Source organism: Nannospalax galili, unplaced genomic scaffold, assembly GCF_000622305.1.
Source record: "Nannospalax galili isolate Female #2095 unplaced genomic scaffold, S.galili_v1.0 scaffold142, whole genome shotgun sequence".
Classification (NCBI taxonomy): Eukaryota; Metazoa; Chordata; class Mammalia; order Rodentia; family Spalacidae; genus Nannospalax; species Nannospalax galili.
In genome coordinates, this window is record NW_008348793.1 from 1476324 (window position 1) to 1491656 (window position 15333).

At 42.6% G+C, this 15333-nt stretch overlaps 1 protein-coding gene across 1 annotated transcript in view; it reads left to right on the forward strand.

Moving 5' to 3' along the window:
* Synpo2 (synaptopodin 2) overlaps nucleotides 1–15333 on the forward strand; it is a 207579-nt gene that overhangs the window by 146227 nt on the left and 46019 nt on the right. Inside the window, exons 2-4 of the mRNA XM_008846041.3 lie at nucleotides 2498–2649; nucleotides 6023–6831; nucleotides 9169–11342. Of these exons, the coding sequence (XP_008844263.1) occupies nucleotides 2498–2649; nucleotides 6023–6831; nucleotides 9169–11342 (3135 nt within the window). The remainder of the gene's footprint in view (nucleotides 1–2497; nucleotides 2650–6022; nucleotides 6832–9168; nucleotides 11343–15333) is intronic.

Here is a 15333-nt window from a genome sequence, read left to right on the forward strand (position 1 = left end):
TTTCAAACATTTCATAGACTAAGTGCCAATATTTTCTAAGGTCTTCCTTTTCACTTGGCATGTTTTTTTCCTGTGTGTGTGTGTGTGTGTGTGTGTGTGTGTGTGTGTGTGTGTGTGTGTGTGTGTGTGTGTGTGTGTGTGTGTGGTTTTTCTTTCATAAAAGCTCACTGGATTTTGCTCCATGTGCTTTCTGGATCTACTGAGATCATTTGCATTTACATCCATTCTCTAGCACCTCCATGTGCTGTCTGGACATCATGAAACTTCCTAGACATATATCCTCATTAATCATTTGGACAGGTAAATTTATTAGCCCAAATTTATACTTTCCAAGGCTAGAGCTTGGTGGATTGTATAACTTATCTATGTTCAGTGGGCTGGGATGCACTCCACTCACAGAAGAGAAACTCGGGACTTCAGCATGAGGGTTGTGGGCGGGAAGGAAGGAAGATTGCTTGAGGCCAGCCTGGTCTACATGATGAGTTCCGGGATAGCTGGGGCTCCATAGTGTGACCCTGTCTCAAAACAAATTTTAAAAAGGTCTTATTTATTCAGAGCTGACTCTCTTCTACTGTTACGTGTATTTCATGAATCTAGAACTGATAGTCTAAGAAGACTGAAAAGCTCACGATAGAGAATCACTGTGGTCGTCACTAAAGGATTTCTCAACTTAATTGACAGTGTATTTTATTTTCACAAACAACATTTTTCTGAGCTAGAATTTATACATATACATAATAGTGTACAGTTGTATAGATTATAAACACAGACATTTATACACAATATGTTATGCCCATTAAACATATTTACCCATCATAATACACATATGGATAGAACTGATGAACAGAATTAGTGAAGGGGGTGACTGCAAGGGATGTGTTTAAACTCTGTTGTTACATCTTTGTTTGATTTAGAAATAAAGGTTAATCTTTCAGAAAAGCACTGTTTCATGGAAAGTGTTAGGCTTAACTTTTTGCAGTTGTTTGTTTTGAGACACAGTAATCCTCCTGCCTCAGCCTTGCGAGTTCTGGGATTACGGATGTGCACCACCATGCTCAGCCTTAACACGGGTTCTTGAGGGTGTAACTGTTCCTGTTTTTCAGACAAACGTGGAAGGTCAGTGAGGCACAGTCACGGTGGCTGGTTGGGAATGTCGACCTCAGTGTGTGCTCTAAAGGAATGCCCATGGCTCTGATGCCGATGTGCTGGCTTCCTCGGATACCATTAAAAGCCCCACTTGACAAGCCTTAAGCACAGTGATGGACTGCACATTTCCTGTCAAGCAACACATGCTTAGATGATGAACAACTCTGTTAACTTGGGGATTTATTTATTTTCCAAGAATCAATTTTTCATCTTGTTCTACAAGCCCATAAAGCTGCTTAAAACTCAGATTTCTTATTGCTAATAAAAGAAACCTCCACCTATGGTTGAGCCACGAAAGGCACGGAATAGAGAATCCATCTTGACCCTCTGTACCCTTAGGCCTAGAAATGCAAGAAGACAGCACATCTTGCTGGAACATAACCAAGGCTAAGGCGTTGGAGGAGGGACCAACTGACAGGAGTTGGGACTCCCCAGATCAAAGAGCAGAGCCATCACCAAACCAGAGGGCAGCAGACCCAGAGGGAGGCCATGAGCCCTGACCTCTTATTCCCATGCTTCACCTTTAACCAGGAGCCACAGGGCAATGGAGTCCAGCCAACAGGTCTCCAGAGGCCACTGCACAGGGAAGGTGGAGAGTGGGCCTGGAAGGGCAGGCAGAGAATAATCGCACAGCATTTTAGAGAACTAGTAATTATACAGGACACTAGCTTCCAACTCCTCCTCACTGCAGAGCTAATGGGGCCCTCTCCCATTATGCGAATCCTCTGAGGTCCCTTCTAGGTTTTTATCCAGTTGTTGTGGAAGCATCGTTCTGTGGTAGAATATGATGCAGGCCTATTTTTGTTATTTTTAAAAATCATCTTTTCTCTTTCTTTTTTTGCTAAAATTGGCTTAGTACCAGGTCCCAAATAGTTCGTTTTAATTTAATCAATCCCCCCGGACTTATTCCTTACTATCCTAGCCACCTGCTTTCCTCTGGGACCAGGTTGATTTATGCAGATAGATCATCTACCTGTGCAGCTCTCTCCTACATCTCCTTCTTGCGGTCAGCGCGCCATATTCCGTGCTCACTTTCTGAATCAGTACAAACTCTGACATCCCTGTCCATTCTTCTTTGTTCTTTCACCTTGGTTTGCTTCATTTGTTTCCTGTTGACTTGTTCTGAATTAAATGCTGCCATTATGGTAAATTAATTGTAACTTGCACGTGTGTATGTGTTTGAGGAGTGGCAAGAATTGTTTAAGATGGACTTTACAGGTTTACAAACGAGGTAAAAGTCAGAACTGGTTTTACGATTTGCAGACTTGTTTACTTCTGTCTCTTAGGTGGGGTGGCGTGTTTCCCACAAGCTGTGTGATTCTAACTGTGCCTCCTTTTTCACTCCACTCAGATTCGAAGCCAGAGCAAAGCGTCCGGCTCTGGGTTGTGTGAGGGGGATGAAGTGGTGTCTATCAATGGCAACCCTTGTGAGGACCTCACCTACCCTGAAGTCATCAAGCTCATGGAGAGCATAACAGACTCTCTCCAAATGCTCATCAAAAGGTACGGCACATGTGCTTGAAGCTAGGTGGGAAAGGTTATAGGGTCTGTGAATAGAGATACGGTGTGATTTATTGAAGGAATTTGCGGTGCTTTGTCAGGACGGTTAAAGAGAAGCGCTATGGTGTTTGAAAATGAGCAATTCTATTCAACTGGGATTACTGACTAATTGAGAATTAACTTGAAAATTTTTCTGCCAATCACTTTGATGAAAGTCTTAGGTTTTTTTAGACTACTTCCTTAGAAAGATCAGTATATTAACCATAAGAGTTCTTTTTCCAAGGCCAAGGTTTTCTGAAGGGTCAGGATTATATAAATTGGTTAATTTTCTAAAATTCTAAAATTGCTTAAAATGTAGAGTGTGTGTGTGCGTGTGTGTGCGCGCGCGCGAGTGCGTGCACGCGCACGTAGATGTACATGCACTTATGCACATCCATGGGAAGCCAGAGGTCAATGTCAGGCGTCTTTCCTCTAATTCTCTCCACCTTAGTTTTTGAGACAGAGCCTCTCACTGAACCAGGATTTGCCAGTTGGCTGGCCTGGCTGTGTGTATGAAACTGAGCTTGCCATGGGCAAAATCTGGTGACATTAAAGAAATCCACATATTCTTAGAGTGTCCCATCTAAATATTTACTCATCAAGCACTTAGGATCTCACTTATTTATCATGTTGCCCTTTGCTTTTGAAAGCAACCAGAACTAAAAGGAAAGAAAAGAGGGAGGGAGGGGAGGAGGGAGCAAGGAAAGAAGAAAGAAAGGGAGGGAGAGGGAAGAAACAAAAGAGGAAGGAAGGAAGGGGGAGAGAGAGAAAGTGAGTTGCTGGAATGCTGACTGTTGAGCGAGGCTCCAGAATTTGCCATCATTCTAAAGAAATCTGTTAAGCATTTGAAGACTTCCAGCTTCCATCTCTGTAAAGGTTTAGTCATATACAAAATGGGAAATCAGCCTTCCTAATTTCTTCCTTTTTATGTCTTCGTTGACTTAACGAGGCCAGTTCTGTGGAACACATTTGTCTGGGACAAGCTCTACTCATTCCTGTTTTGATGATGGCTATCACAGGAGAAAACACTTGGCTTAAAGCTTCAGCTTAGGCACCTATTTAGTTTCAGAGATAAATGGGCTTGTTCACTGCTGCTCTGAATAACTAGAATCATGGGTTTTTTTTCTCTTAAGTATTTTTTATTTTTTAAATATTTTTATTTATTTGAGTGTTATTCATGCAGTGCCTGCAGAGGGGGCGTCAGATCTCCTGGAACTGGAATAACAGATGGTTGTTAGCCGCTGTTTGGGTGCTGGGATTTGAACCTGGGTCTTCTGCAAGAACAGCCAGTGCTCTTAACTGCTGAGCCATCTGTCCAGCCCCACTATTCTTTTAAGAAATAGTGATGGAATTCAAATGGACTCTTCATTTTTAAACCCCCCTAAGCAAAACTACTCAGCACATCTGAGCATGCTCCTGAAACGAGATGGGTAAACCATTTCACTGTCTGTCATGAGACAACAGGAGTTTGGCTTTTCCTGGGTTATTACTCAGAGATAGCTAGATTTTTTTTTTTTTAGTACCAAATCACTGTAACCTTAAAGCTTATTAAAATGGTAAGAAACTTAAGTGGTTTTATCATCATACTGATTGAAGACTGAGGAGAAATGAGTAATTAAAGCATTGATCTTTTTCTCAACGTCTTTATCATCTTTACTCGTATATACACACTCCATTTTAGCTCCCACGAGTACTAGCATTTTTCTTGCCCGTTTGCTTATATTCTAGTCTACAAGGCTAGGATATATTAAAGCTTTTGGAACCCTCAAATTCAGATTAATCTAGTACATTCATCATTTCCTATGTGAAATGATCTAGGGAGTTGTAGTTCATGCCTATAATCCCAGCACTTAGGAGGCTGAGACAGGAGGATCATCATGAGTTCCAGGCAGTCTATGCTACTTAGTGAATTCTAGGCCAGCCTGTTTTACAGAGTAAAACCCTGTCAAAAAACAAAATAAAGAACAACCTAATCTATCATACTTTAAAGATCTTTGTTAAATATAATACCTCTATGAAGCTTTTCAGATCACCCGCATAGAGAAAAGCTGTAGTTGGTTTAATTTTTGTTTCAGTTTGGCCAGCGGCAGTCAAAATCAGTTAGAGGGAAACACTTTGGACTGGGGCCTGAAATTCTACTTCCACATAAATTCTAGAATAAATTCCTTTGAGAAGAAGAGAACTAGACATTCCCCTTGCGTGGATGATCCTGTCACGAGTCAGGGTGCATTTGGAGAGCTGCTGCCACCTTAAAGAGACAAGAAGTAGGAAACAGGAAGGCTCCAGCTGTTCTATGTTCTCCTTTAAACAGGCTTTGAGCTCAGAGTTTCAGAAAGAATGTTCTTTAACTCCCAAACTGGCACTGCTTCTCTAAGCCCGCACTTGCAAACTTGACTGTGAATGGGTAGGTTGCCACCATAAGGACCGTGGTGAACACCTCTGGGCTTCTTAACTGAGAGATAAAGGAACAGTTTGAGTACAGAGATTCTAAAAGGAAAATATCACAAGAGACAAGTTCAAACAGAAGTGAAGACTTCTCAGATTATTAATACTCCATGACTTCATGATTCATTGCAGCATGGAAAGGATTACTCTTTGCACAAGAGTTCTGGGCTGGGGTCCACCATGCTCAGCAGAGCTTGGAAAACAACTGGCATTTCATTCCTTTTAAGAAGGTACCATGTCTAAAAGGATTACTTGAACTGTCTGTAATTTAAGATTGACCTGAAGCCTTGGATGTGTTTATATGACTTGATAATGTTCAGACATTGCTCTATAAGACTAAGAATAAAGGGCCGGAGAGATGGCTCAGCAGTTAAGAGCACTGGCTGCTCTTGCAGAGGACCTGGGTTCGATTCCCAGCACCTAATGGTGGCTAACAACTGTCCATAACTCCAGTGTACTTACATACATGCAGGCAATATACTCACACACATTAAGTGAAAACAGTAAATAAAATACTGAAAAAGACACTGGAATGTTGGACCACCTACAGTAAACACAGTGGGAATACCCAGATGTTTTCAAGTGAAGGGTATACATGTAATTACAACCTGTGGTTTTTAAAAATAAAGACTGAATTTAAAATGGATTTAGATTTCAAAGATTTTTGTAAGAATTTTTTTTTTTTTTTTACTTTAAAGAAAATTTTTATTTGAAAGCCCTTTAACAACCATGTGGATGTGTTACCAAGTTTTGTTTTCCAGTATGGTGCAATTAACATTAGGGGGAAATATTTTTATTTTATCATGTATGAGACAGCATAAATATCAGGAATTTTTTTGGCAGGTGGAACATATGCTGATTTAATTGTTTGAAATTGTTTTTCTGTGTGCAGACCATCTAGTGGAATAAGTGAGACTTTGGTCTCTGAAACTGAAAGTGTAAATCATGAGCATCTCACACCTGAGGGGCTGGGGGAAAGCGCCACCCTGCAGATTCATCCAACCGCAATGACCCAGTGCACAGAGTTCTTTCTTGCTCCAGTCCAGAGTAGAGTTCACCTAGCTGAGGACCAAGAAAATGACTGGGATTCTGCAAGAGGCACAAAAGAAGAAACAGACCCCAGCTACCAAAGAGCTCCCAACGTAAGCCACTTCCAAGAACACTTGGTAGAAGAGGTCATCTTAAGGAAGAAGGCAGAGTCGGGCCAGACAGTCCCTGTGGTTGAGCTACAACTGTCCCTCTCACAGGAGAGCCATCAACACTCTAATGACTCTGTAGTGACTCTCCAGGGATCTGAAAAATCCAAGTCTTCTGACCAAGATTGGGACTTACAACAGGAAAGCACTGTCCACATAGATACCATCCCTGCTCCTGGGAAAGTAGACTCTTCTCTGAGGTCCAGCCAAACAATCCAGATCTCTAGTGGCAGAGAACTGAGAGTGAGCCAGGGGAGGGAAGCAGACGACACAGGGCTGCCCCGGGTGGAAGTGATTCTCCACTGCTCTGATAGGCAGAAGACGGAAGGGTGCAGGCTGCAGGCAGGAAAGGGGTGTGCGGCTTCTCAGGGGGAAGGAGGGCAGTCAGAAGCACCTCCTTCTGTGGTCTCCTTTGCCATCTCATCAGAAGGCACAGAGCAGGGAGAAGATCAACGCTCAGAAAAGGATCACAGCAGACCACACAAGCACAGAGCCCGACACGCACGTAAGTCCTGCTAGGGGTAGATGCCTGGCCAGGGCAGCTGGGAGTTCAGGGAATTTGCTGTTTTGCCTACATGAATTATTTAAAGACTTTTCTTACATCTTTCATTATCTTTATTTTTTTAATTGATGCATAAAATAGCAAAATTAATATTGTGGAGAATAAACAGTTTCTGAATTGGAAGCAGGAAATTTGAACTTTCATATTAGATTTAAATGTTTTTCATAAACTTCATTTTATCCCCCAAAGATACAGAAACTGTTAAATATGATCAATGTGCCTTTTTTTGTTTCAGGATATTATGACATTTCATGTTAAAATACCATAAAAGTATTGGCAGTAATGTGGACTCTGAGTTTAAATGACAAAAACAGTTCAGTCTTCTGCTGTGGGGAGCCTTTAATTCAGGCTCCACACTGACATGAAAAGCAGATCTTCCTTTTGAAAAACAGCATTCTGTGGCTTGATGATGCTTGCAGAAGTGTTTGACAGACAAGGGCATGTGGGATGCTGAGCTGTTATGTGATCCTCCTGGTGTCAGTCTCACTAGACACAGCGTTCTTCACCACCCTCCAGACACACGTCAGTCTCCAGGGCCACGTGTAGGTGGCTCAGTGCCCCAACACAGAAAATATACTTGAACACAAGGCTTCTTGTGGCATTTTGTTTGATCGAAGGTACTGGGGTCAGGAAGGCAATGAGGTTAAGAATTGCAGTTTAGTGTTTTTGTTGGTTTTTTTCTTTAGTTTTACAATTTGGGGAATTTCTTTTGAGGGTACAAAGGCTGGATGTGTCAATGGAATACAACAGCTATGCAAAGTAATACATTAAGTCTTCTGGCATGGTGTGGTGATTTCTTTCAATGCATATTTTTAGCATAGCCATTTGTAGCTCTGTTGGCAAGTGCTGATAATCACTCCTCACACTTTAAGTATCTGTATGTCTTCTTACATATATAGCACATTAAGCAAGAGCATTGTGACAGCATTCACGTATTTCACTTTGGCAGTAAAGAGCAGTAACTGTACAGCTGTGGCTGTCAGTTTAACAATAAGCCCTATTCCATGGTCAAAAAGGAGTCTTGTTTGATAATGACCACACTTTGAACTATTTTGTCTGTACAAAATTTGATCTCCAGAAAATATCTGTAAGATTACCTGTAAAATTATTTTTCTCTGGTTTTATTTTATTGTTAAAAATTAACTAACTTTGATTTTTAACATATTACTAATTTTCAATCATAAAATACTCAACTTTTCTGATATTCACATTTACCTATCTTAAGTTATTAAAAACATATTTGGAAATCATACTCATTAAAAGTGATTATAATTAATTGATGATATAACTTAATTTTCACCCATTTGTTCTGGATAACAATAAAATAAAAATATAAATTTTTGTTACTACGAAACTGCCAAGTTCCCATTTTAAAAGGCATAGTTGATACATCTGTTTTTACATCAGTTAAAAAAAATCTCGTCATAATTTTTATATCTTCCCAAGATTTACATCTGTTCTTACTGTAACTTAAGCAGCTTTATTTCCAAAAGAGTGTCACATTTACAAATTTGTCTAGGTAACTTTTTAGCTAGAGTCTATAATATACATTCACAGAGTTCTAGTATCCAAAATATAACTGATTACTAACTCAGTACCTTCTATTATTAATTCAGTGATAGTAATTCAATTAATATTAATATTGTCAATTATTTATAATTAATTAATTATATTTTTTGGTAGCTCAATGGAAAGATGTGGGACAGATGTCAAGTGAAACAGAAGAAACAATCTATTGCATTAAAACACTTAGCTTTATATTCATATATTATTTTTAAAATGTATCTTATTTTTCATAATGTTCCTAAATTATATTCTTTTTGATTCAAACTATATTCTCTTAACTTTCATTTACTAGTCCACTTTTATTATTAAAGTTTAAGAATCCATAGAAGAGGAAAAAGTACGAAGCATGTTCTAAATTAGGATATGTAAAAATGTGTTTATGTGCATGGATGGAATGAGACACTGTATTGCGTTATTTATTGTTTATTATTGTATAAGTACAGATTTTAAAAAAAGAAATGAAGGGCTGGGGCTATAGTTCTATCTTAGATTCTGTTTAGCATGGGTAAGGCTTTAGGTTCAATCCCTAGCAGGTAAGGAAGGGAGGGAGGGAGGGAGGGAGGGAGGGAGGATAAATGAGTGTGATTCCTTCAAATTTCAGCACCCAATTATAAGACTTGTTTAAAATATTCATTTCCCTCAGATGACATCAATTTCTGGGCTGCTGTGCAGTATTCTTCGAATTCATCAGTTCAATACAATTTGTGTTCCCAGGTCTCAGGAGGAGCGAAAGCCTGTCCGAAAAGCAAGTAAAAGAAGCAAAATCTAAATGCAAAAGCATCGCACTCCTTCTAACAGATGCCCCCAACCCCAACTCCAAGGGGGTGTTGATGTTTAAGAAGCGAAGGCGGAGGGCCAGGAAGTACACCCTAGTCAGCTACGGTACCGGAGAGCTTGAGCGCGAGGACGAGGACCGGGAAGAAGGCGACCAGGACAATACATGTGAAGTTGCGTTTCTTGGCGCGAGCGAGTCCGAGGTGGATGAAGAGTTACTGTCTGACGCTGACGACGACACACAAATTGTAAACTTTGATTGGGATTCCGGACTGTTGGATATTGAGAAGAAGCTGAACCAAGGGGACAAGATGGAGATGTTGCCAGACACCACAGGCAAGGGAGCCCTCATGTTTGCCAAGAGGAGAGAGAGAATGGAACAATTCACAGCTCAAAATGAAGAGGAGAGGGTGGGTGGAATGCCAGGCCGAGGACCAGATGTGGTGCAGACAGACGGCCTGAGAACCACGACTTCCTACCAAAGGAAGGAGGAAGAGTCACTGAGAATGCAGAGCTCTGTGAGCAAAAGCTTGGTCCAGATGGACCATGGTCTTGGCTACATGCCCCAACAGAATGGCTTCAGTGGAGGATCCGAGCCAGCAGAGGCCCAGAGGATGATCCCTGTGAACAGAACAGCCAAGCCCTTCCCGGGAGCTGCCAGCCAGCCAGCAGCCCCTTTCTCCCCAGTGCGAAGTGTGACCAGTCCCATCTCTGACTTTCCTGCTCCTCCACCTTACTCTGCGGTCACTCCTCCACCAGAAGCCTTCTCCAGAGGGGTTTCAAGCCCGATCAGTGGTCCAGCACAGCCCCCTCCATGGCCCCAACCTGCCCCATGGTCACAGCCAGCCTTTTATGATTCATCTGAGCAAATAGCTTCCCGGGATGAGAGGATCGCAGTGCCAGCGAAAAGAACAGGGATACTGCTGGAAGCCAAACGACGGGGCACAGCGAAACCCATGTTTACTTTCAAAGAGCCCAAAGTCAACCCCAATCCTGAACTCCTGTCACTTCTTCAAAATGCAGAGGGCAAACGGGGCACTGGAGCTGGGGGGGATTCCGGACCTGAAGAAGACTACCTCAGTTTAGGAGCAGAGGCTTGTAATTTCATGCAAAGCTCTGCCAAACAAAAGACCCCACCTCCAGTCGCTCCCAAACCCGCAGTCAAGTCCTCCTCCCAACCGGTTACTCCAGTTTCTCCAGTCTGGTCTCCAGGAGTGGCTCCAGCCCAACATCCTGCCTTCTCCACATCCAACCCTGCACAGGGCACAGCTGCATCCTCCATCAAAATAGCCCAGCCTTCTTACCCTCCTGTCAGACCCTCAAGTGTGCTGAATGTGGCTGGTCCCTTCAAAGGACAGCAAGCAGCTGTAGTAAGTCAGAACTACACACCTAAGTCAACAGCACCCAAACCACTAGTAAACGCTGCTCATTCTGGTGCAGGGGGACCAGCCAGTGAGCTTCCAGGCATGAGTGGGAAAGGAGCCCAGCTCTTTGCTAAAAGGCAGTCAAGAATGGAGAAGTATGTGGTGGATTCCGACACCGTGCAGGCCCACGCAGCTAGGGCCCAGTCTCCTACTCCATCCCTGCCAGCCAGTTGGAAGTACTCCTCCAATGTCCGAGCACCCCCTCCTGTGGCCTACAATCCTATCCATTCCCCCTCCTATCCACTGGCTGCTATCAAGTCTCAGCCAGCAGCCCAGGCCTCCAAAATGAGCAAGAAAAAGGGCAAGAAACCCCTCAATGCTTTGGATGTCATGAAGCATCAACCATATCAGCTCAACGCATCCTTGTTTACGTTTCAACCTCCTGATGCAAAGGACAGCCTCCCTCAGAAGTCAGCAGTCAAGGTCGGTTCAGCCCTGACCATGAAGCAAGCTCTTCCTCCCAGGCAAGTGAATGTTGGCTCTCCTACAAACGCACAGGCTTCCTCTGTGTACTCGGTTCCAGCCTATACCTCTCAGCCGTCCTTCTTTGCAGAGGCCACCTCACCAGTCAGCGCATCACCGGTGCCTGTGAGTGTCCCTACCTCTCCAAAGCAAGAATCAGCCTCCTCATCTTACTTTGTGGCACCACGGCCGAAGTTCTCAGCTAAGAAAAGTGGTGTCACTGTTCAGGTGTGGAAACCATCTGTTGTGGAAGAGTAATTTCATAGCTGAAGCTGAGTGTCCGCTTTGCTTGAAATGAATCGTTTGCAGTGTTACTTGAGTCCCCAAGAATGCCTAGCAAATCCTCAACTTACTTAATTTCAGATACGTCACCTCCCAGTCTGGGTCCAAGAAGCATAATATTTTTGAGTCAAAGAACCCAACTCAGTTTGACTGAAAATATATTTATTTACTATGTACACTTAAAAATATCTGAGGTATCCCAAATTAGACATGTGCCATTACATTAAGTAAGCAGGATACTTGGGATTTATGCTTTAGCTACAAGACAGCAGTCAGTGTAACAAAACATTAGAGCACAGCCTTTACATAACATAGGAGCACCTGGGCTCTCATGGTAGAAAGGCTCAAGGCAGGGAAAATGTAGCAAGTAACGTCTGAGATTTCCCTTTTAAGTCATGCTTTATTTCTTTTACTGGTGTTAAGGAAATAAGAAATCTCTTGAGGACAGGGATCAGCTCTGGCCTGTCAGCCTCAAGCACCTGTTTGTTATCACAGGGAAGGCACTCAGGCCTGTTGGAATTCACATAGCTTAGTAAGAGGTTGTCAGAAGGAGGATCTTAGTTACTGAGCGTTTACTCTATATTGGGTCCTTTGCCAGATGTTTTTACGTATATCAACTTGTTTCAGAAGCCTTGTCTAAAGTAAATGAGGTAGGGAAACAAATGTAATTATCCTCGTAGATTCATATCATCCCTCCCCAGTTATTTCAGGAGCTCCATGCGTGCAGCTCCAGCTGCCCATGAAAGCACCTGTCTGTTTTCCTCAGCTGAGACAAAAAGTACAGTACAGTAGGATGAAGTGACACATCTAAAGGGGGTGCACTCAAAGTCACACACAGGAAGCCCTAGGACCTGAGAAATTCCTGCCTCCATGCTGAAGCACGAGAAACCACACTTGCATGGAGTCCAGGGCAAGAACCCAGTTATTAAGCGCTTAGCTGAGTGACCTCACAGAGCTTCTTCCTGTGCTCACTTTGCTTTTTGACGAGTACTCCTTCCATGGCTTGCTGCGTTTCTATTCTTGCACCTTTACTTTCTTACTTATATTTGATGGACCAGGATAATTTGGGCAAGGTTACCTTGTGAATTTGGACTGGTTACACACCATGTTGTCATCCAGCTGGCTATGAGGTTAATAATGTTACTGAAAGTCAACCTGAAGACCTTTCTCATACCTATTTTAAGTCTGAGTGTGACCAACCATGGAAAATATTCAACATGAGTTAATGTAGACAAGTCCACAGCATTTATGACAGCTCCAAGGAAAGCCTCCTCCTCTCTGCAGGAGACGCGGCTAGAGACTTCTTGTAAAGCTTGCCTGGTTTGGGCGTACAGTGCCGCATTACCCCTCTCATACCTGTTCCTTTACTGCTCCCACTGCCAATCTGCTGTTCTCCACTGTCCTATTAAAATATTATTTTCTTCTTTCTGATCTTTGTGCATATTTTAAAAGATTTCTCATATGACCTGCTCTGATCTGTCACTTCTCTAATAATTCTCTTATGACTTCTGAATTTCCTTTTGGGGAGTAGCCATTTCTTTGGGGGAACATATATTCTAAGAAATACACAAAGAGAAATAGCTTCCAAACCGTGGTACTGCTTCTGCTGTTTGCCCTGTGAAACCTCCCATTGTGTTTGGTGGGGATAGAAGCACCGGATGTAATTTGTCTCATATTTACCTTTATAGAAGTCAATTAGGAAGGTTAATGCAGGCAACAGGGGAAAGCAATCAATCCTTATACAATAGTTGCTTGTACCACTCAATCCAATATAAGCAATTTGTAGAATGGCATTTTTTTCTAATAGAACACCCCCAAATCCCTTTCTTCACATGAAACAGGAAAGGATATCATTTTCATTACTGCAGTCTTAGCACAGCGTAAGTTAGAAAAAGACATGGAGCTCATGGGTGCTCTGCGTTGTGGTTGGCAGGTAGACACCTTGAGCTCATTGGTTCAAAATGCTCCTGAATGGGAATGCCCCAGAAAGTTTCCCAGTTATGCAGTGTTTTGTGGCATGGAGGAATGAGAAGTATTTTCGGTCTGTTTTCTGTTGAACAGGTGGCATTCTTAGCAGAGGCACTGTTTGGAGTTTATAGCTAAAGACACAACTAAGATCATTGTGTCTTCTTATCATCTGGGGACTGCGTGGGGTTCCAAAAAAGCTCCAAGAGACATGCCAGGCCGACACACATAATGTCTAGTTTTGACCAGAAACTGTAACAGAGGTCTCATTTGGGACCACAAGGTCTCATTTTACAGAGGAAAGGTATAAACTCTCCAGAAGAAATCCCCACAGAGTGAGCTCTCTCCAAGGCCAGGCACAGGAAGAAGAACCAAACCACCTCCCTGAGGAACTGGGGCTTCTCTCCCCTCCACGCCCCCTCAGGGAACTGCATGTGCCAGCTCTCCAGTCACAGTTATGGATGCCAGTGCGACCGAGGAGGTTAGAACTCTGGGTTCTAACCTCCCACTTCACCCACCTTTCAATCTGAGTTGTGGTTCGGTGGCAGCAAATATTGTTGGATGAATTTTAGTTGGCTGGATGGTTGGGGGAGCCTAGGAAAACATTTTCTTTCTTTCCCTTTCTTCTTTCATTTGTTTGGAGTTTCTGTCTTGTTTTGTTCGTATCTTTCCTCTTCTCTTGTTCTTTGTTAACATCTAGGTAGAACATTCCTGAAGTCAGTTTTTGTTGTCAACACAGCAGTAATCATTTCCTGAGTGTGCCTTAAGAACAGCATCCTGGGGTAGAGATAGGTGGGTTATGGTGAGTTCCAGGCCAGCCTGATCTACATATTCAGAGCCAGGCCAGCCGGAGCAATAGTGAGACCCTGTCTCAAAACAAACCCAAAAGAAACAAAAGAAAAAAACCCAACATCCTGAGGACTCTACTGCACAGTTTATTCACTGAGGGGTAATCACACTCACTGACTTGCTAAGGGACCTTGTACACATTTCTTCTTCTATGAGGTCCCGTCCCCCGCTCCAAAATGTCTCAAGCCTCTCTCCCAACAGGAGCATTGCACTATGGGACATGTGTACAATATGGAAGATTCTAGGAAGAAAAAAGGTGGTATGTAAATACAAATCAGCATTTCCTCTTCAGACTGAATCACAGGGCTGGTGGGAGCAAGAATCTTAGCATTGTCACCTTAATTTTAGAACATTTATTATTTTATTTCTAATGTTTCAATAGTAAACACATTCTGTTTTGAGAGAGGATAGGACATGCTTTCTGCATTTAGACTACTTACGGATGCATTTTCAAGACTATGTTGTATAATGCGCATTTGGATAATCATTCTAGAGCACGCAAAAAACACGCATCTAGAATGATTGCTGATGATAACATGAGCTGACAATCTCATTTAATCTTCACAAGAAGCAACTGATTTTAGCCACAGGGAAATGTATCTGTTACAAATAGTTCTTTCATATAAGCTGGTGTTCTTTAGACAGTGCCAACTTCTCTCATTCTAGGATGGCTGGGTATTAGCACACAGTCTATATTTTAGCAGCAAGAGTCACATCTGAAATGTCAAAAACAAATGATTCTTTTAAAGGGGGTGGACTAAGATGTGGGACCATCTTCCTGTTTGCAGTCACTAACATAAAGAATGCTGAAGGTCTTCTGTCCGCTGATAAGCACAACAGCCCCGGAAGCACCAACTATAAAGCATGTTAAGAGCGGAGGACACCTGGCGGTTGGTGCTTACGGCTTTCGTGGTTTACTAGAGAACGCACAAGCGCCCACATCCTCAGTCAGTGGTGCCTTCCATGAGCTCTCACCAGCCAGGCAGGAGAGGTATTTGCAGGTGAAGTCATCAAGAAATGACTGTTTTCTGAAAGGCTAAGTCCTTGAAGTGCTTCTAAAAGGAAGTGTGGAATCTTGCGTTCACGTGCACGTTCAGCTCTGCTGAAATTAGAGTTGTTGAGT